Source organism: Nerophis lumbriciformis, linkage group LG20 (assembly GCF_033978685.3).
Source record: "Nerophis lumbriciformis linkage group LG20, RoL_Nlum_v2.1, whole genome shotgun sequence".
NCBI classification, from domain to species: Eukaryota; Metazoa; Chordata; class Actinopteri; order Syngnathiformes; family Syngnathidae; genus Nerophis; species Nerophis lumbriciformis.
Window position 1 is genome coordinate 3361011 of NC_084567.2, and position 21977 is coordinate 3382987.

At 42.1% G+C, this 21977-nt stretch overlaps 1 protein-coding gene across 1 annotated transcript; it reads right to left on the reverse strand.

Moving 5' to 3' along the window:
- Positions 1–6808: 6808 nt before the first annotated feature.
- LOC133619184 (uncharacterized) lies at positions 6809–13649 on the reverse strand. The gene is made up of 2 exons (XM_061980109.2): positions 13358–13649; positions 6809–8564 (listed from the first exon to the last, which is right to left on the reverse strand). Exons 1-2 carry the CDS (start codon positions 13467–13469, stop codon positions 7360–7362), a joined length of 1317 nt encoding a protein of 438 aa, XP_061836093.2. The 5' UTR covers positions 13470–13649; the 3' UTR covers positions 6809–7359.
- Positions 13650–21977: the final 8328 nt, after the last annotated feature.

Here is a 21977-nt window from a genome sequence, read left to right on the forward strand (position 1 = left end):
TTGTTTAAGTCAGGTCATGTGACCGCCTGGCTCTGTTTGATTGGTCCAACGTCACCAGTGACTGCATCTGATTGGTGGAACGGAGTGAACGTCACCAGTGACTGTATTTGTTGAAACGCAGGCACTATGAAGGTCTGTCTGACAAACCAAAACAAACAAAGCGTGCATTAACGGATCGATAAAAATTAGTAGCGAGTAGCGAGCTGAATGTAGATAAAAGTAGCGGAGTAAAAGTAGCGTTTCTTCTCTATAAATATACTCAAGTAAAAGTAAAAGTATGTTGCATTAAAACTACTCTTAGAAGTACAATTTATCCCAAAAGTTACTCAAGTAGATGTAACGGAGTAAATGTAGCGCGTTACTACCCACCTCTGTATATATATATATATATATATATATATATATATATATAGATAGATAGATAGATATCTACATCCTGAAAATATGCAAACAAAACTGTGTTTAGATAATTGATACTTCAAACTTGCATAAATAAATATTAAGGAATATAACATAACTTGGCTTCTGAGAGTTTTAAAATGTAATGAATAAAATGCTAAAGTTGTTGATAAACAAGCAATTGCTTTAATAATTAAATATGGTCATTTTTAATTTAAAATCAATTGTTTCAAATATGTTTATTTTAATGTATAATTCTATGGCTGGATGTAATAAGGAGTCAGGAAAAAATACAAATAAAAATACAATTAATTTTGATGTTTTTAGCAAAATATAGTAAAAATGTATTTATTTAATTAACAAATATATTTATTTTTAGGTAAGATAAACATAATAATACAATTTATCTCTAGTCTGGATGATTTAGTTCTTGTCACCCTGTTGTCCTGCCGTCATGAAAAAAGGCTGTCCTCACTCAGGTCCGCATGGAGCTGGAGGGGGCGTGGCTTCCAGGTCCGGCTGAAAATCGGGAGATTTTCGGGAGAATATTTGTCCCGGGAGGTTTTCGGGAGAGGCGCTGAAATTCGGGAGTCTCCCGGACAATTCGGGAGGGTTGGCAAGTATGGTTGAATGCACTACAAAGACAACATATTTGATGTTCAAACTCATGTACTTTATTTTTTTTTTGCAAATAATAATTTCAATGTGAGTGTGAATGTTGTCTGTCTATCTGTGTTGGCCCTGCGATGAGGTGGCGACTTGTCCAGGGTGTACCCCGCCTTCCGCCCGATTGTAGCTGAACATATACATATATATACATATATATATAAACACACATATATATATATATATATATATATATATATATATATATATATATACATATGTATATATATATGCACACATATACATATATATATAGATATACATAAATGTATATATAGATATTAGAGATGCGCGGTTTGCAGACACAACCGCGGAGTCCGCGGATTATCCGCGGGTCGGGCGGTTGAAATTAAAAAAAATTTGATTTTATCCGCGTGTCGGGTCGGGCGGTTGAAATTTAAAAAAATTAGATTTTAAATAGATTCAGGCGGGTGGCAGTTAAACCAATTGGGAAATATATATACATAGTTAAATGTTGTTACCCACATACGAAAAACAAGCAGGCACCTGCAGCATATGCCACAACAGAAGAAGAAAAAAAAAGAGATGGCAACGCCGGCAGCAAACGTGGTACGCGACAAACTAAAAAAGGGAATACTAAAGACCAGGGGAAAAAAAGGCCAGAAAAGTTCAGCGTGGACTCGTTTTTATGAGGTTGTAAATCAGGATGATAGTAATGCTGGCTACGTGATTTGCAAGAGCTGCGACGCTGTTTATGTCTACGACAGTCACAAAACCGGGATATCTAACATGGTGCATCACATTTGTGCAAAACCCCGAACCTCCACAAACACCCTGAGCATGAGCAGTTTCGTCCGCCGTGATCCCAGAAGAGTGCCACAGGATGTTAAAACAAGGCTCACAGATGCATGTGTGAACGCAGCTGCCTGCAGCAGTTTGAGTAGCGCGAGCGCGCTTGGAGGTGCGCTCAGCGCGGCTCCCAGATGATTGCGCACTGGTGTGCGTCTGGGCCGTGACAGCGTGGCACGCATTGAATGTCTCTGCTGCATTGGATCAGTCTCCTTTCTTTAACAGGCAAAAGCTTTATAACCTCACTAATGCCTTGCATCGTCTATATTAGATATATAACAACGGGCGGGTGGCGGATGGCGGGCGGGTGCGGTTTTGATTAAATGTTAGTTCGGGTGGATGGCGGATGGTTGACGACTTTTGTGATGCGGTTGCGGATGAAATAATTGCCTATCCGCGCATCTCTAATAGATATACATAAATGTATTTATATATATATACATACATATATATATATATATACACATATACATATGTATATTTATATATACACACATACATACATATATACATACATACATACATGCATATATATACACATACATATACATATATATACACATATTCATATGTATATATGCATATACATACACATACATATATATATAGATATATACACATATACATACATACAGGGCCGGCCCGTGGCATAGGCCGTATAGGCAAATGCTAAGGGCGCCGTCCATCAGGGGGCGCCACGCCAGTTCCACAAATGTTGGAGAAAAAAAAAAAAAAAAGTTGATACTATTATTTCTAAATACAAAAAATAATCCCACGTTAATTAAAATGCAAAGTAAAGCCTATTTAATAGAAATATTATTTGTAACAACATTACGCAGCTCCCCCACCCCGCCCCCCCCCCTCCCCCCGCACGGTGCGCCCCCTCCCTTCCCGTATCATGACTCTTTTTGGACGTCACCACATCAAACAATCAACACAAAATGTCAAAACGGCCAAAACTGTCAGGTGCCCAGGGAAGAAAAATGAGAAAAGAGGAGGAGAAACGAGAAAAGACAGAGGTAGCAGGTAGGTAACGTTAGCCTACATGAAATTATTTGTCTGTTACAGAATGTGATAGTAACCTGGCTTTTTAGCATTAAGCTAATGTTACATGATTCGGCAATTGCTAATCAATAAATAGCTAGTTCTGTTTTAACGTCGGGTTGATATTGTGGAGGGGGCTAAATTGTTATGGCAAATAATAATGTAACGTTAGGTAATGACAGTACTCCCACCTTACATTCCTCAGGGACATTTGTATTAGATATTTTAAGCAGGTGTTTTTTGTTTACATTGTTATTGCCTTCTGGTTAGCTAATGTTTGCCCTGCAGGTAATAGTCACTTTTCCACCCCTTTATATATTAGGTATAGTTGTAAGTAAAAAAAAAAAAGGTCAAAGACAAAGCTATTCGGTTTCTTGTGAGTATATACACTTCACTGCCGATGTGGGGGGGCGCCACCTAAAATCTTGCCTAGGGCGCCAGATTGGTTAGGGCCGGGCCTGCATACATACATACATACATACATATATACATACCGGGTCCGGCCCGAGGGCCGTAGTTTGGGGACCCTGATATAGTCTATCATGGTGCATTGAATTTTTTCTTTTTCATTTTTTTTTTTTTTTTAATTTAAATGCGGCCATAAATTTGTTCCGGTTGATTGCTCGCGGGCCTTTTTATTTCCTTGGTGGCTCTCTAATTTACGCTAACTTTCCGTGTATAAGGCGCACTTCTTTTTTTTTTTTGCTGTCGGGAAATATTAAAAGTGGAAGGTGCGCCGTAGACTTGCGGTAAAAGTTGCGATTGTACCCATGATTTTATACTGTCAAACAGAAGCAACGCACACGACACGTGAGTTGATAAAAAGTTAATACACGGGGAGAAAATGCACGCTTTTTACAGCGCGAGGTCTTTCAAACTAAGACGTCTTACCTTTCGCTTTAAGTCTCGAGTCACAACTCAAATGTCATGTATGACACTAATCTTATTATCTTTTTTTTTCCAAGTTCCAAAGTCGGGGGTGCGCTTTATACACGTAACTTTACGGTAACTGGTGTGAAATTCAGGCTGCTAATTTACAGGGCAGGGGCAAGCTGGTGGGGTCTTGTCTCGCCCGAAATGACGCACATCGGTAAGACGTGTTTCTCAGCAAGTGTCTTTTAATGTTGAAACAGCTGATTCATTTTCCACAGTGTGAAAATAAATCTATATTGGATATAAATGAAGTACAAATCTGAAGTCCATACAGTAAGTCATTTAAGTTGAAGTAAATGTCTAAAAATGTCTAAGTGTGGGGAGAGGTCAGAAAATAATTTAAGTCCAAATGAGGAACTGTATGCAGGTCAGGTATGAATACAACTGTCAGGTTCAAACACCGAACTATCTATTAAACAGGACAAGAAGCAAGGAATCAAAAAGAGACAGGATTCAATTTAACTCATGAGGAGAGCGCGTGGAACTGCACCCTCGTACAGTGTCACCCCACGCTCTGAGGAATAAGTTCCAACACCTCCCCATTTATTTGGGCTGAAGCTGCTTCTAAGGGGAGGCGTCACATTATGCAGCAGCCCAGCACTGGTTCATTAACAGTTCAAACAAAATGTGCTTGGAGCGGTGTCGGGTTCACCCCCTCTCTTCTAGTCCGCCTTTTCTTCTTGGAGACTTCGGGTCCTGTGTTTCCTGGTGTTTTGTGGACTTGGAGAAGGCATTCGACCGTGTCCCTCGGGAAGTCCTGTGGGGAGTGCTCAGAGAGTACGGGGTATCGGACTGTCTGATTGTGGCAGTCCGCTCCCTGTATGATCAGTGCCAGAGCTTGGTCCGCATTGCCGGTAGTAAGTCGGACACGTTTCCAGTGAGGGTTGGACTCCGCCAAGGCTGCCCTTTGTCACCCATTCTGTTCATAACTTTTATGGACAGAATTTCTAGGCGCAGTCATGGCGTTGAGGGGATCTTGTTTGGTGGCTGCAGGATTAGGTCTCTGCTTTTTGCAGATGATGTGGTCCTGATGGCTTCATCTGTCCAGGATCTTCAGCTCTCACTGGATCGGTTCGCAGCCGAGTGTGAAGCGACTGGGATGAGAATCAGCACCTCCAAGTCCGAGTCCATGGTTCTCGCCCGGAAAAGGGTGGAGTGCCATCTCCGGGTTGGGGAGGAGATCTTGCCCCAAGTGGAGGAGTTCAAGTACCTCGGAGTCTTGTTCACGAGTGAGGGAAGAGTGGATGGTGAGATCGACAGGCGGATCGGTGCGGCGTCTTCAGTAATGCGGACGCTGTATCGATCCGTTGTGGTGAAGAAGGAGCTGAGCCGGAAGGCAAAGCTCTCGATTTACCGGTCGATCTACGTTCCCATCCTCACCTATGGTCATGAGCTTTGGGTTATGACCGAAAGGACAAGATCACGGGTACAAGCGGCCCAAATGAGTTTCCTCCGCCGGGTGGCGGGTCTCTCCCTTAGAGATAGGGTGAGAAGCTCTGCCATCCGGGAGGAGCTCAAAGTAAAGCCGCTGCTCCTCCACATCGAGAGGAGCCAGATGAGGTGGTTCGGGCATCTGGTCAGGATGCCACCCGAACGCCTCCCTAGGGAGGTGTTTAGGGCACGTCCGACCGGTAGGAGGCCGCGGGGAAGACCCAGGACACGTTGGGAAGACTATGTCTCCCGGCTGGCCTGGGAACGCCTCGGGGTCCCACAGGAAGAGCTGGACGAAGTGGCTGGGGAGAGGGAAGTCTGGGCTTCCCCGCTTAGGCTGCTGCCCCCGCGACCCGACCTCGGATAAGCGGAAGAAGATGGATGGATGGATGGACTTCGGGTCCTGATACGGCCCTCCCGTGGCTGTCCAGATCTAAAAAAACGACACTTCTACAGCGAGGCGCATTCCATTGCACACAGGGGAGATTTACAAGCTGTCCGCCTTTGCTTGATAAGAACAAGGACAGCTTTGTGAGCACAAGTGGATAGTAACCAGGGCAACCTGAACTGCAAGCAAACGAGTTGTGTGATAACTTATATACAATTATTCTGACAACAACAGTTTTTATTCCACGGAAACAGAGGTTTCTTCGAGTTAAACAATATTTTTTCTACCATTCAAATGCATGCAGCCACCAAAATAATGGCCTGAGACTATTATAAGGGAAAGTGAGGAGAACTCCACCATCCATTTTGTGGTGTATCTGTTGTTCTTAGTGTCATTCTAACTCTGAATGAGTGATTTTGGTTCAAGTTATTTCAAAGTTCCCCAATAAAGTGCATACAAAAACTTAAATTAATGATAAAGCAATCAAAAACCAGAGAAAGGTTGCTGCTGTGTTTGATGACTTGCCTTGTATTTTTGCCGCTAAACCTTTAATATACGCTCGCACCACTTCAGTGTTTCATTATGTCTAACTTTGTAAAGACACTGTACTCAAAAACTGAGCTACTAATCGTTTTATTCTCTCAAAAAATATGTTCCTTCGAGTACCGTATTTTCCGCACCATAAGGCGCCCTGGGCTATAAGCCGCGCCTTCAATGAACGGCATATTTCAAAACTTTGTCCACCTATAAGCCGCCCCGTGTTGTAAGCCGCATCTAACTGCGCTAAAGGAATGTCAAAAAAACAGTCAAATAGGTCAGTCAAACTTTAATAATATATTAAAACCAGCGTGATGTGGGCGCGCATGGAGTCGTATATCAACATGGACGAAGCTGCGTGAAAAAAGCCACCCGGCCTCTTCGCGTAAACTTAAACTTACCTTAACCACTCGCTCATCTTTTCTTCATCCATCCCTTCGAGTTAGCTTTTATGATGACGCCGGCTGGAAAGGTCTCTTTTGGCAAGGTCTTCCTTTTGAATATCACCATGGGTGGAAGTTTCTGGCCATTAGCATGGCAAGCTAGAACCACAGTGAAGGATGACTTCTCATTCCCTGTGGTGCGAATATTCACCGTACGTGCTCCCGTTGTATCCACAGTGTGGTTCACAGGAATATCAGTTGCTGTGAAATAGTAATCCGTGTGCGGATGGAGAGATTGCGTCTTTTCATGAACCGGATCCCTGTCGCTTAGTAGGAGCCATTTTGTGGTCTTTACAGATGTAAACACACAAAGGAAATGAAACGTACGGTAATATCCGCGCGCTTTTTCTTCTTCTACGCGGGCGGGTGGTTGCTTACAGTAGAAGAAGAAGCGCTTCCTGTTCTATGGGGGCGGGTGCTTACCTTGGCGGTTGCTTGCGTAGAAGAAGAAGCGCTTCCTGTTCTACCGGGAAAAAAGATGGCGGCTGTTTATCGTAGTTACGAGACTGAAACTTTATGAAAATGAATCTTAATATTAATCCATATATAAAGCGCACCGGGTTATAAGGCGCACTGTCAGCTTTTGAGAAAATTTGTGGTTTTTAGGTGCGCCTTATAGTGCGGAAAATACGGTATATTTTTGTTTTTTCTCCCCTATGTGTTCTTTTGAGTCTCACTGTGTCTCCATTATGAAGAAATATTTTACCGCTAACTGAACAACTGACAGATGTTTCTCCTGTGAGTTCTCATATGATCAGACAGATTGCTTCTCTGAGTATAGCTTTTACCGCAAACTGAACAGCTGAATGGTTTCTCCCCAGTGTGCTTTCTCATGTGTTCAGTCAAATGGCTGTTGGTAATGAAGCTTTTACCGCATATTGGACAATAAATTAGTTTTTCTCCAGTGTGCTTTTTCATGTGTTGAGTCAAACTGCCCTTTCGAAAAAAGCTTTTGCTACAAACAGAACAATCAAATGGCTTTTCACCGGTGTGTGTTCTCATGTGTACAGTCAAACTGCCCTTCATAGAAAAGTTTTTACCGCAAACTGAACAATTAAATGGTTTTTCTCCCGTGTGCATTCTCATATGTTGAGTCAAATTGCACTTTAGAGAAAAGCTTTTACCACAAACTGAGCAATTAAATGTTTTTTCTCCTGTGTGTGTTTTCGTATGTTGACTCAAATTTCCTTTCTGAGTGAAGCTTTTACCACAAACTGAACAATTAAATGTTTTTTCTCCTGTGTGTATTCTCATGTGTTGAATCAAATTACTCTTTTTCATAAAGCTTTTAGCACACACTGAGCAGCTCAAATGTTTTTTAGTTGTGTTCTCTATAGAACATTCAGAGTTTGTGTTGTCAGTGTGAGTCCTCATATCACCTTCAAAGTCTGTATCGCTGCTCCAAGGTTTTTCAACCTCGTCTTCAGCCTCACTATCTGATAGTGGAGCTAAGAGGTTGTCCGGTTGAGGTTTCTCCTCATCATCTTCAGTCTTCACAGAGACAACAATCAGTTGTAACTTGGTGAGATCAGCTTCCTCTGGCCCTAGAAGACACTCTCCCTCCTCTTCCTCTTTAAGGTGGGGTGGCTGTGAAGCCTCCTGCTTCCAAGTGAAGTCCCCACCCTGCTGACGAGGAGGGAGTTCTTCTGGATGACCAATCAGCTGCTGGACGTTGGCAGAGAACGACCAAGGAAAGGTCTCAGGTGGTTTCTCTTCATCATCTTCAGTCTTCACAGAGACAACAGTCAGTGGCAACCTGGCGAGATCAGCTTCCTCCGCTCCGAGAGTGATGCAAAGGTCCTCCTCTTCCTCTTTAATGTGAGGGGAATGTGGATCCTCTTCCTTCAAAGTGGAACTTTCTCCTTGCGGCTGAGGGGTAAGTTCTTCTGGATGACCAATCAGCTGTTCCACATCTGCGAGACACAAACACACTTTAGATCAGACATGATCCATGAGATGTTTCTCCTTAAACTCGCTACACACTTTCTTCTATCGGAGTCTGTCGCTCTTTTTACTAGCTTCGACGAATACATGTTGCTTTTGTAGCTGTTTCAGCAGATTTGAATTGCTGTTTTGGGCAGTAGATAGGATCTTTGATCCAAGACACAACTTACATTTAACTAAAATGTTCTTTTCTTTGTGCTCGACAAAAGAAAAGTAGTGAGAATATCTCCAACTTAAGAAACTCGACTTCGGCTCCGCCATGATGTCTTGTTAGTAAACACATACATACACATATGTATATATATATATATATATATATATATATATATATATATATATATATATATATATATATATATATATATATATATATATATATATATATATGCAAGTGTATGTATGTATGTATATAAACATATATATATATATATATATATATATATATATATATATACACACATATATATATATATACATATATATACACAGTATATTTATACATATATATACCGTATTTTCCGCACCATTAGCCGCACCTAAAAACCACAAATTTACTCAAAAGCTGACAGTGCGGCTTTTAACCCGGTGCGCTTTATATATGGATAAATATTAAGATTCATTTTCATAAAGTTTCGTTCTCGCAACTTCGGTAAACAGCCGCCATCTTTTTTCCCGGTAGAGCAGGAAGCGCTTCTTCTTCTACGCAAGCAACCGCCAAGGTAAGCACCCGCCCCCATAGAACAGGAAGCGCTTCTTCTTGTACTGTAAGCAACCACCCGCCCCCGGAAGAAGAAGAAGCGCGCGGTGCATGCTGGGATATGTGACGTTTCATTTCCATTTGTGTGTTTATGTAAAGACCCCAAAATGGCTCCTATTAAGTGTGTTGTCTGTCTAATTATAAATAATGCAGACGAGGCGTGTTAACTGAGTTCTCAACGTTTACTCACAGCGTGCTCATAACCACATTCTAACTGCCAGCATACAACAACGCTTCTCAGGGCTACCGCGCATGCTCGTCACTATCGTTGCATGCTGGGTAGTGTAGCTGTTATATTTGCTAGCTCAAAACATCACATTGAGAGACACGCTTACGCGCTTAATTCAATACTCGCCGTCATTCCGGGTGGATTGACAAAAGACCTCCAGCCGCTAGATATTGGTGTCAACAGGGCATTCGAAGCTAGACTGCTAACTGCGTGGGAACAATGGATGACAGAAGGCGAACACACCTTCACTAAGACAGGGAGGCAGCGCCAGACGACGCCAACATCTGCCAGTGGATCGTAAATGCCTGGGCAGATATTTCGGTCACAACTGTGGTCCGAGCTTTCCGGAAGGCAGGATTCACAGAACTGCTGGACAACAGTGACACTGACTCCGATGACTTCGACGAGACGGAACCGTCCATTTTGGATCTCACATTTGCCCAACTTTTCACTTCGGACACCGAAGACGAAGGATTTACGAATGAAGAATAACTTCAGAAAGTGAGCGCTATGTTTATTTTGTGTGTTGTGACATTAACGTTCGAGCAACATTATGTTGCTATTGCTCTGCACTATTTTGAATTTTACTATGTTTGTGATTGCACATTTGCGTACATTTTGGGACAGAGTTGTTAGAACGCTGGTTTTCAATATATTATTAAAGTTTGACTGACCTATCTGACTGTTTTTTTGACATTCCCTTTAGCGCAGCGTAGGCGCGGCTTATAGTCCGGGGCGGCTTATTGGTGGACAAAGTTATGAAATATGCCATTCATTGAAGGTGCGGCTAATAATCCGGTGCGCCTTATAGTGCGGAAAATACGGTATATGTGTATGTATATATATATATATATGTACCGTATATTACCAAATAGTAGCCCGGGCGTTTATTTCACAAAATGGGGTCAGACCCCGGGCGGCTATTAGGACATGGGCGGTTATTTGCACAAGGCTTTTATTTATTTTTGCACCAGCCTGCACCAGGCCATTATTTGGTTACAATGGTTAATGTCCAGTATTTTTTTTCGTACTAAAAACTTTAAATGTAAAAGCTAATGTAAGCATACAAACAAAAAAACAAGACTATCAAAAGACAAGAGATCAACAAGGCCACAACATGACAGTAGTGCAACAATTGTCAAATAGAATACAAATATTAAAAATAAATAAACTTTTTAAATAAAGCAGCCTACCGGGAAAAATAAAATGATGGTACCAAGTACTCAAGTATAAAACCCACCATCAAAACAGAACAATAATACTGTCACTGTCCTTTGCCTTAATGCGGATCATTTTGCGGGACACACGGTGGTTCAGTCCACAAACGTGATGTATCCACTGACACAAATTAGCATCAAGCTCGTCGCTCACTTTCTTCCTACCTCCACCAGATAAGCGAGCCCGTTTTCCATCGATTGCCGACTGAGATTGTAGTTCTCCCTTTTTTTGTTTCCATTCTCGTACACGTTTTGGGTCAACGTTAAACTGCCTGGCCGCTGCCAAACCAGAATTCTGCTCCGCATACTTCACAGCCGCTAGCTTGAACTTTAAGTCAAACTTTCTGTTCTTCCCCCTTAAAGTATTCCCGTCCATCAGTTGTGGTGTACCGGTATCCTGTTCATTCAACTCACTGCTGCTGTTGCTTGCCATGTTGAAACTTTTCCTCGTGGGTTTGTTGTTGTCGTTGAGTGTGTGTTACGCTATATGCGGTCACCCATTGCAATATGTTGATTACCCAGAATCCCCACGTAACGTCTGCTGTTACCGTAATGACCAGAATTATTACACTTTTGCTTTTCCTTTTAGCTTATAAATTGGGTTTAATGAAGTCAATATGATTTTAATCTAAATTATGCAAATAACAGCCCATGGGCGGCTATTTGGACATAGGCGTTTATTAGGAAGAGGCGTTTATTTCACAAAATGGGGTCAGACCCCGGGCGGCTATTAGGACATGGGCGGTTATTTGCACAAGGGCATTTATTTGGTAATATACGGTATATATATATATTTATATACATACATACTAGAGATGCGCGGATAGGCAATTATTTCATCCGCAACCGCATCAGAAAGTCGTCAACCATCCGCAATCCACCCGATCTAACATTTGATCAGAACCGCATCCGCCCGCACCCGCCCGTTGTTATATATCTAATATAGACGATGCAAGGCATTAGTGAGGTTATAAAGCTTTTGCCTGTTAAAGAAAGGAGACTGATCCAATGCAGCACAGACATTCTCGTGCCACGCTGTCACGACCCAGACGCACACCAGTGCGCAATCATATGGGAGCCGCGCTGAGCGCACCTCCAAGCGCGTCTCGCTGCCGGCGACGGCCGGGTATATGGGCCCGACGCTCCAGCGCCATCCATTTTCAGGGCTAGTTGATTCGGCAGGTGGGTTGTTACACACTCCTTAGCGGGTTCCAACTTCCATGGCCACCGTCCTAGCTGCTGTCTATATCAACCAGGGTGAGCCCCACCCCTTTCGTGAGCGCACTGCGCGCGGAGTGACCCCTGTTACGCGCCCCCGGCAACGGGGGTGGCGGGCAGGTAAGCTGCGCGGGCGGAGCGCGCGGAGTGACCCCTGTTACGAGCCCCCGGCCACGGGGGTGGCGGGCAGGTAAGCTGCTTACCTGCTGCGCGTGACGCCGGCCGCGGCGAAGGCGGACGAGGCAGGGTGTCGGTGCGGTGGGCGCGGTGGTGACCCTGGACGTGCGTCGGGCCCTTCTCGCGGATCGCCTCAGCTACGGCTCCCGGTGGGGCCCTCTCGGGGGAAGGGGCCTCGGTCCCGGACCCCGGCGAGGCGTCGGGGGCCTTCTCCGCTCCGTAAAAGTGTCCATCTCTTTTTCTTTTTTTTCTTCTGTTGTGGCATATGCTGCAGGTGCCTGCTCGTTTTTCGTATGTGGGTAACAACATTTAACTATGTATATATATTTCCCAATTGGTTTAACTGCCACCCGCCTGAATCTATTTAAAATCTAATTTTTTTTTATTTCAACCGCCCGACCCGACCTGACCCGACCCGCGGATAAAATCTAATTTTTTAAAAATTTCATCCGCCCGATCCGCGGATAATCCGCGGACTCCGCGGTTGTGCCTGCAAACCGTGCATCTCTAATATATATATATATATATATATATCTATATATATATATCTATATATATATATATATATATATATATATATATCTCCATCCATCCATTTTCTACCGCTTATCCCTTTCGGGGTCGCGGGGGGTGCTGGAGCCTATCTCAGCTGCATTCGGGCGGAAGGCGGGGTACACCCTGGACAAGTCGCCACCTCATCACAGGGCCAACACAGATAGACAGACAACATTCACACTCGCATTCACACACTAGGGACCATTTAGTGTCGCCAATCAACCTATCCCCAGGTGCATGTCTTTGGAGGTGGGAGGGGCCTATCCCCAGGTGCATGTCTTTTATTGTTTTCTTGTTCTTTATTACCTCCAATCCTCTGCACGTTGATGTAGACATGTGGTCCAGTCTTCTCTTCACATCTCTTACTCTTCCCCAACATCTCTTCTTTCACGTCATTCTTTTCTTTACACATGCGCTTGTTTTGCTCTTCCACTTTCTTCATTTGACTTTTGCATTCTTTCATCTCCTCTGATGTGAACTCCACTGCCTTCTTCAAGCTAACAATCATGGCGGTCCTTTGTTTACATTCTTCAACAAGGTCGGCTCATTTCTCATCAACGCTCTTTACAGTTCCCAAAATGACGTGGTTGGAAAATTCAACTCACTCACCTTTATCTGCACTTTTCGTCTTTATCTCCGTTGGTGATTTGCTGGAAGTTGATTCTCTTTCACTTTCTCTTTTACATGACGTCGCCATCTTAGCATAGCAGTAGTCGTCCATCTTCTATCACGTCTTCAATCTTCACTTCACATAACACTACATCGCTCCAAAGTCGACTTCCATTCCGTGTGCTTTAGAAAAGACGAATATTTGAGCTATTTATTGATATACTTTCTGTAAATCCATATCCCTGTTTAGGCCTAAATTAGACATTTTCGGCTCGCCATCTTGCTCTGTCGTTATAAGGTCTGTCCACGCATGCGCAAGAACTACGTCACTCCCTGACATTTTTTACGGCACTTAGTTCGTGCGCAATGTCATTAAAAAAAATTGGTTTTGTTAACAATGCAATATAAAACTATACATACAAAACAACATTAAATATTGAACATACAATATTTCTAAACCGCGGTGACAAAAATGGACTGTCCTCTACCATTTGTTTTGGTGATGACACACGAGCGCACCCCCCGCCGCGACCCCATAAGGGACAAGCAGGCCCGGTCCTAACCAATCTGGCGCCCTAGGCAAGATTTTAGGTGGCGCCCCCCCACATCGGCACTGAAGTGTATATACTCACAAGAAACTGAATAGCTTTGTCTTTGACCTTTTTTTTTTTTACTTACAACTATACCTAATATATAAAGGGGTGGAAAAGTGACTATTACCTGCAGGGCAAACATTAGCTAACCAGAAGGCAATAACAATGTAAACAAAAAACACCTGCTTAAAAGATCTAATACAAATGTCCCTGAGGAATGTAAGGTGGGAGTACTGTAATTACCTAACGTTACATTATTATTTTCCATAACAATTTAGCCCCCTCCACAATATTAACCCGACGTTAAAACAGAACTAGCTATTTATTGATTAGCAATTGCCGAATCATGTTACATTAGCTTAATGCTAAAAAGCCAGCTACTATCACATTCTGTGACAGACAAATAATTTAATGTAGGCTAACGTTACCTACCTGCTACCTCTGTCTTTTCTCATTTCTCCTCCTCTTCTTTTCTCTTTTTTCTTCCCTGGGCACCTGACAGTTTTGGCCGTTTTGACAACTTGTGTTGATTTTTTGATGTGGTGACGTCCAAAAAGAGTCATGATACGGGAAGGGAGGGGGCGCATCGTGCGGGGGGGGGGGGGGGTAATGTTGTAACAAATAATATTTGTATTAAATAGGCTTTACTTTGCATTTTAATTAACGTGAGATTATTTTTTGTATTTAGAAATAATAGTACCAACTTTTGTGGCACTGGCGTGGCGCCCCCTGATGGACGGCGCCCTTAGCATTTGCCTATACGGCCTATGCCACGGGCCGGCCCTGCTAAAGAGTACTTAAGACTTGTGGACGCGCAAATTTCAAACAGTTCACTTGAAATTTGCATGTCCTTACTTTTTTTTTTTTTAAGCTTTGAGACTTGCTAAATACTGATTATCTCCACCTCTACTTCTTCATGTAACAAGCGGAAGTTAAGGCAAGACAGCAGTGGAAACAGGAAGCCCTCAACACAAAGTGAAAAGAGGGACACACACAGTGACCCCTATTGGCATAATTAAGACACTGCAACACAACAGATAGAAACAATTTGAAAGGGACAAGCGGTTGAAAAGGGATGGATGGATGGATTTAGACCTGTCATTCTCAAACTCTGGTGAGGTACACGGGCACCACCTAGTAGTACTCTGGTGAGGTACACAGGCATCAAGTAGTACTCTGGTGAGGTACACGGGCACCAAGAAGTACTCTGGTGAGGTACACGGCCCCAAGTAGTACTCTGGTGAGGTACACGGGCACCACCTAGTAGTACTCTAATGAGGTACACGGGCACCAAGTAGTACTCTGGTGAGGTACACGGGCACCAAGTAGTACTCTGATTAAGTACACGGGCACCAAGTAGTACTCTGGTGAGGTACACGGGCACCAAGTAGTACTCTGGTGAGGTACATGTGCACCAAGTAGTACTCTGGTGAGGTACACGGGCACCAAGTAGTACTCTGGTGAGGTACACGTGCACCAAGTAGTACTCTGGTGAGGTACGCAGGCACCAAGTAGTACTCTGGTGAGGTACACGGGCACCAAGTAGTACTCTGGTGAGGTACACGGGCACCAAGTAGTACTCTGGTGAGGTACATGTGCACCAAGTAGTACTCTGGTGAGGTACACGGGCACCAAGTAGTACTCTGGTGAGGTACATGTACACCAAGTAGTACTCTGGTGAGGTACATGGGCACCAAGTAGTACTCTGGTGAGGTACACGGGCACCACCTAGTAGTACTCTGGTGAGGTACACGGGCACCGAGTAGCAGAGGTGTGGACTCGAGTCACATGACTTGGACTCGAGTCAGACTCGAGTCATGAATTTGATGACTTTAGACTCGACTTGACAAAATGTAAAAAGACTTGCAACTCGACTTAGACTTTAACATCAATGACTTGTGACTTCACTTGGACTTGAGCCTTTTGAATTGACATGACTTGACATGACTTGCTACTTTCCCCAAAACCCAAAGATGAAAAAGTTATTCGGGAGCGCTCCGTATTTTTCATTGTGTACTTGTCTATCAGCGTTGCGTGTGTCAGCTGGTGTGGTCTCAGTACAACAGCCAATCAAATTACATCTACTTTGTTTTCATCACACAGCATTCATCCAATCAAATTGCAGGACAACCAACAAAGAAGACATGTCCAAACCACACGCCAGTGAACAAAAAATGATACCTAAAATAATTTCGTTTGGGTATAAAAATGACGAGGTGGTCAACACAAAACAGTTTGCAGTATGCAACACATGCGGTTCCAAAATGACTGATGGAGAGGCAACAACTTCCAACTTCGTCCGGCATTTGAAGTTGCACAAAGAACGGTAAGTTTTGAATGTAAGATAACGTTTATTGGCTAAGTAACGTGACTTTTATTTGCTGTGTAGTTAAATCAGTGAGGCTGTAAACTCACTGCTAACGTTATAACGTTATTGCAAACACGGGAATCTGTTGCAGTTCACTACCTTATTCATACTTTTTGTTCAGTGATTTTTTTTAAGCAGGGTTACGTTAGTCAATATATCACACGTAACGTTAGACGGCGGTCAGCAGCACCGCGTATTTTAGCCACCTAAAAAAAAGACAAAAATAGTAAAATAAAGGTCAGTTAAAATGTATACTATATTATGAATATGTGTACCGTTTTAGCTAGCTTTCTGACATACTGTTGGTTGTTTACCTCAGTGGTCCCCAACCACCGGGCCGCGGCCCGGTACTGGTCCGTGGATCGATTGGTATCGGGCCGCACAAGAAATACTTTTTTTCTTTTTTTAATTAAATCAACATAAAAAACACAAGATACACTTACAAGTAGTGCACCAACCCAAAACAACTCTCTCCCCCCTTTTGTTCTGGGCATTGAACATGAAGACTCTTCCTTCACTGTTCCGAGTGGCCATGAGAGTCTTGGCAGTGCCTGCCTCCAGTGCTCCAGTGGAGCGAGTTTTCAGCCATGGTGGCATCATACTACGCCCCCATCGTGCACAAATGACTGACAGACTCTTGGCTAATTTGGTCTTTTGCAAATGCAATGCAGCATAGGGCCCTGACATATAAAAAGTACAACTTTTTTGTTATGTTCACGTATATGTCATGTTTTTTCAATGTTAACACTTTTGTACAAATAAGTACATTTGCACTTTATTTTTCAATGTGTTTGTTCTGTAAAGGAATGAGTTAATGTTTAAAATGACTGGTTAATAGTGCTATTATAAAGTGCAATGTCAGCACAATTTTCTTTCCTGCAATTTAAAATGCACTTGTTTTAATAAATAAATACAGCGTTTGAAAAGCATACACAATCTGTGTTAATATATTAGTCTGTGGTTAAAAGGACTTGAAAGGACTCGAAACTCAAAATGCAGGACTTAGGACTTGACTTGAGACTTTCCAGTCTTGACTTTGGACTTGACTCGGGGCTTGCCTGTCTTGACTCGGGACTTGACTCGGACTTGAGGGCAAAGACTTGAGACTTACTTGTGACTTACAAAACAATGACTTGGTCCCACCTCTGCCAAGTAGTACTCTGGTGAGGTACATGTACACCAAGTAGTACTCTGGTGAGGTACACGGGCACCACCTAGTAGTACTCTGGTGAGGTACACGGGCACCAAGTAGTACTCTTGTGAGGTACACGGGCTGAAGGTAGAAAAGCGCTATACAAGTATAACCCATTGACCATTGTATAGCGCGTTTCTACCTTCAAGGTACTCAAAGCGCTTTGACACTATTTCCACATTTACCCATTCACACACACATTCACACACTGATGGCGGGAGCTGCCATGCAAGGCCCTAACCACGACCCATCAGGAGCAAGGGTGAAGTGCCTTGCACAAGGACACAACGGACGTGACAAGGTTGGTAGAAAGTGGGGATTGAACCAGGAACCCTCAGGTTGCTGGCACTGCCACTCTCCCAACTGCACCACGCCGTTCCCCAATAATAATAACGTTGTTTACATTTTTGTGTAATTTTCGACAGTATAAGGTTATCAGCAGATACTTAAAAAAAAAAGTAATACAATGCCTTTATTTTGAAGAAAAAAAATAAACTGTCGTAAAGTAGGAAACGGAAGTGGGTGACTTTTGGCGCATGCGCAAACAGACCGGTCAGCTCAAAGATGGATGGAGATGGAGGACTGAGCGGCCGTAGTTTCTTTCAAAAGTTTGACATTTACGATCTAACAGCTGTATAGAGTCTCAAAAATCGTCTTTTCTGATGCCCACGAAACGGAAGTTGAGTTTGGATCGATGGAGTGTTATGTGAAGTGAAGATTGAAGACGTGATAGAAGATGGACGACTACTGCTATGCTAAGATGGCGACGTCATGTAAAACACCAACGGAGATAAAGACGAAAGATGAAGGTGAGTGAGTTGAAGTTTAGTCATTTTTAAGCCATTTAAAGTCCAGAAAAGGGCGTTGATGAGAAATTGTCCGACGTTGTTGAAGAACGTAAAGAAAGAGCCGCCATGATTGTTAGCTTGAAGAAGGCAGTGGAGTTCACATCAGAGGAGATGAAAGAATGCAAAAGTCGAATGAAAAAAAATGGAAGATAATGATTTGAAAGAAGAGATTTTGGGAAAGGGATGAACAAAGTAAATAACCAAATCAAATTTAAATCATTTGCCTTTAGTTTCATCTGCATGAAAAGGGACAAGCGGTAGAAAATGGATGGATGGATTATGGATCGTTGAACGTTCGCGTCGTAAAATGTTGATCTGAGACACTGCGATCAGTGGTTGATCACTTTCAACGCACCGTCGTGATGGCCAACTCACCGTGTGGTTGACATTACCAACCAGTGGTTCTCAAACTTTGTTCACCAAGTACTACTTTTAGAAAAAAACGTAACTCTCCACGCACCACCATAATCACCAACATTAAAATACGTTGTAGGCGTAGGTATTTATTAAAAACAAGACGTGCGTTTAAAAAAAAATATTGGCCACTGTAGCATTACACAGTTTGAACAGTAACACTGTGTTTAAAAATAGCAAATAAAACACTGTACTTTAATCAAGTGTTTATGTGGCGTACCACAGTTTTAGAATTTCAGTTATAAAGAAATATTTACGATTTGATCATTTAATATTGAAACCTAAATATCACTCATTATTGTGTTCATTTTGAAAAAATAGTTATTTGCATACGTAAGTAGAACTGTTGATAGTTCATGTTCACAGCACCTAATGAGTTAATAGTAGGGCTGCCAAATGTTTCAGTTGTTTTAATTACATGGAATGTGGATAAGTCATGATTAACTTGATTGCATAATAAAAAGTATCTTTTTATAATATATATGTATGTGTATATATATATATATATATAAATAAAAATATATATATTCTGTCTGATTCGTGTTCTTATGTATATATATAAATGTATGTAAGTACATACGTATATATATATATATATATATATATATACATACATACATATTAATCGATTAAAATCGATTATAAAAATAGTTGGCGATTAATTTAATCATCGATTCGTTGGATCTATGCTATGCACATGCGCAGAGGCTACTTCAAAAAAATATACCGTATTTTCCGCACTATTAGCCGCACCTCAAAACCACAAATTTACTCAAAAGCTGACAGTGCGGCTTATAACCCGGTGCGCTTTATATATGGATTAATATTAAGATTCATTTTCATAAAGTTTCGGTCTCGCAACTACGGTAAACAGCCGCCATCTTTTTTCCCCGTAGAAGAGGAAGTGCTTCTTCTTCTACGCAAGCAACCGCCAAGGTAAGCACCCGCCCCCATAGAACAGGAAGCGCTTCTTCTTCTACTGTAAGCAACCACCCGCCCGCGTAGAAGAAGAAAAAGCGCGCGGATATTACGTTTCATTTCCTTTGTGTGTTTACATCTGTAAAGACCACAAAATGGCTCCTACTAAGCGACAGGGATCCGGTTCATGAAAAGACGCAATCTCTCCATCCGCACACGGACTACTATTTCACAGCAACTGCCTAAAGACTTTCAAGAAAAGCTGGCTACTTTCCGTGCATATTGTAAAAACAAGATAGCTGAAAAAAAGATCCGGCCAGAGAACATTATCAACATGGACGAGGTTCCACTGACTTTTGATATTCCTGTGAACCGCACTGTGGATACAACGGGAGCACGTACGGTGAATATTCGCACCACAGGGAATGAGAAGTCATCCTTCACTGTGGTTCTAGCTTGCCATGCTAATGGCCAGAAACTTCCACCCATGGTGATATTCAAAAGGAAGACCTTGCCAAAAGAGACCTTTCCAGCCGGCGTCATCATAAAAGCTAACTCGAAGGGATGGATGGATGAAGAAAAGATGAGCGAGTGGTTAAGGTAAGTTTATGCGAAGAGGCCGGGTGGCTTTTTTCACGCAGCTCCGTCCATGTTGATATACGACTCCATGCGCGCCCACATCACGCTGGTTTTTAATATATTATTAAAGTTTGACTGACCTATCTGACTGTTTTTTTGACATTCCTTTAGCGCAGTTAGATGCGGCTTATAACACGGGGCGGCTTATAGGTGGACAAAGTTTTGAAATATGCCGTTCATTGAAGGCGCGGCTTATAACCCAGGGCGCCTTATGGTGCGGAAAATACGGTATATATATTTTTTTTATAAACCTTTATTTATAAACTGCAACATTTACAAACAGCTGAGAAACAATAATCAAAATAAGTATGGTGCCAGTATGCTGTTTTTTTCCAATAACGTACTGGAAAGAATAGAAATGTAGTTTGTCTCTTTTATCCGATTATTAATTGATTAATCGGAGTAATAATCGACAGATTCATCGATTATCAAATTAGTTGTTAGTTGCAGCCCTAATATATATATATATATATATATATATATATATATATATATATATATATATATATATATATATATATATATATATATATATATATATATATATATATATATATATATATATGTATGTATGCATATATATATATATATGTGTGTGTATATGTATATATATATATATATATATATATATATATATATATATATATATATATGTATATATGTATGTATATATATATATATATATATATATATATATATATATATATATATATATATATATATATATATATCTCCGGGTTGGGGAGGAGATCTTGCCCCAAGTGGAGGAGTTCAAGTACCTAGGAGTCTTGTTCACAAGTGAGGGAAGAGTGGATGGTGAGATGGACAGGCGGATCGGTGCGGCGTCTTCAGTAATGCGGACGCTGTATCGATCCATTGTGGTGAAGAAGGAGCTGAGCCGGAAGGCAAAGCTCTCAATTTACCGGTCGATCTACGTTCCCATCCTCAACTATGGTCATGAGCTTTGGGTCATGACCGAAAGGACAAGATCACGGGTACAAGCGGCCCAAATGAGTTTCCTCCGCCGGGTGGCGGATCTCTCCCTTAGAGATAGGGTGAGAAGCTCTGTCATCCGGGAGGAGCTCAAAGTAAAGCCGCTGCTCCTCCACATGGAGAGGAGCCAGATGAGGTGGTTCGGGCATCTGGTCAGAATGCCACCCAAACGCCTCCCTAGGGAGGTGTTTAGGGCACGTCCAACCGGTAGGAGGCCACGGGGAAGACCCAGGACACGTTGGGAAGACTATATATCCCGGCTGGCCTGGGAACGCCTCGGGATCCCCCGGGAGGAGCTGGACGAAGTGGCTGGGGAGAGGGAAGTCTGGGCTTCCCTGCTTAGGCTGCTGCCCCCGCGACCCAACCTCGGATAAGCGGAAGAAGATGGATGGATGGATGGATATATATATATATATATATACATTGTATGTATGTATGTATATATATATATATATATATATATATATATATATATATATATATATATATATATACACATACATACATTTATGTATATACTGTGTATATACATCCATACATTTATGTATATATAAATACATACATACATTTATATATATATATATATATATATATATATATATATATATATATATATATATATATATATACACACACACACATACAGACACATATA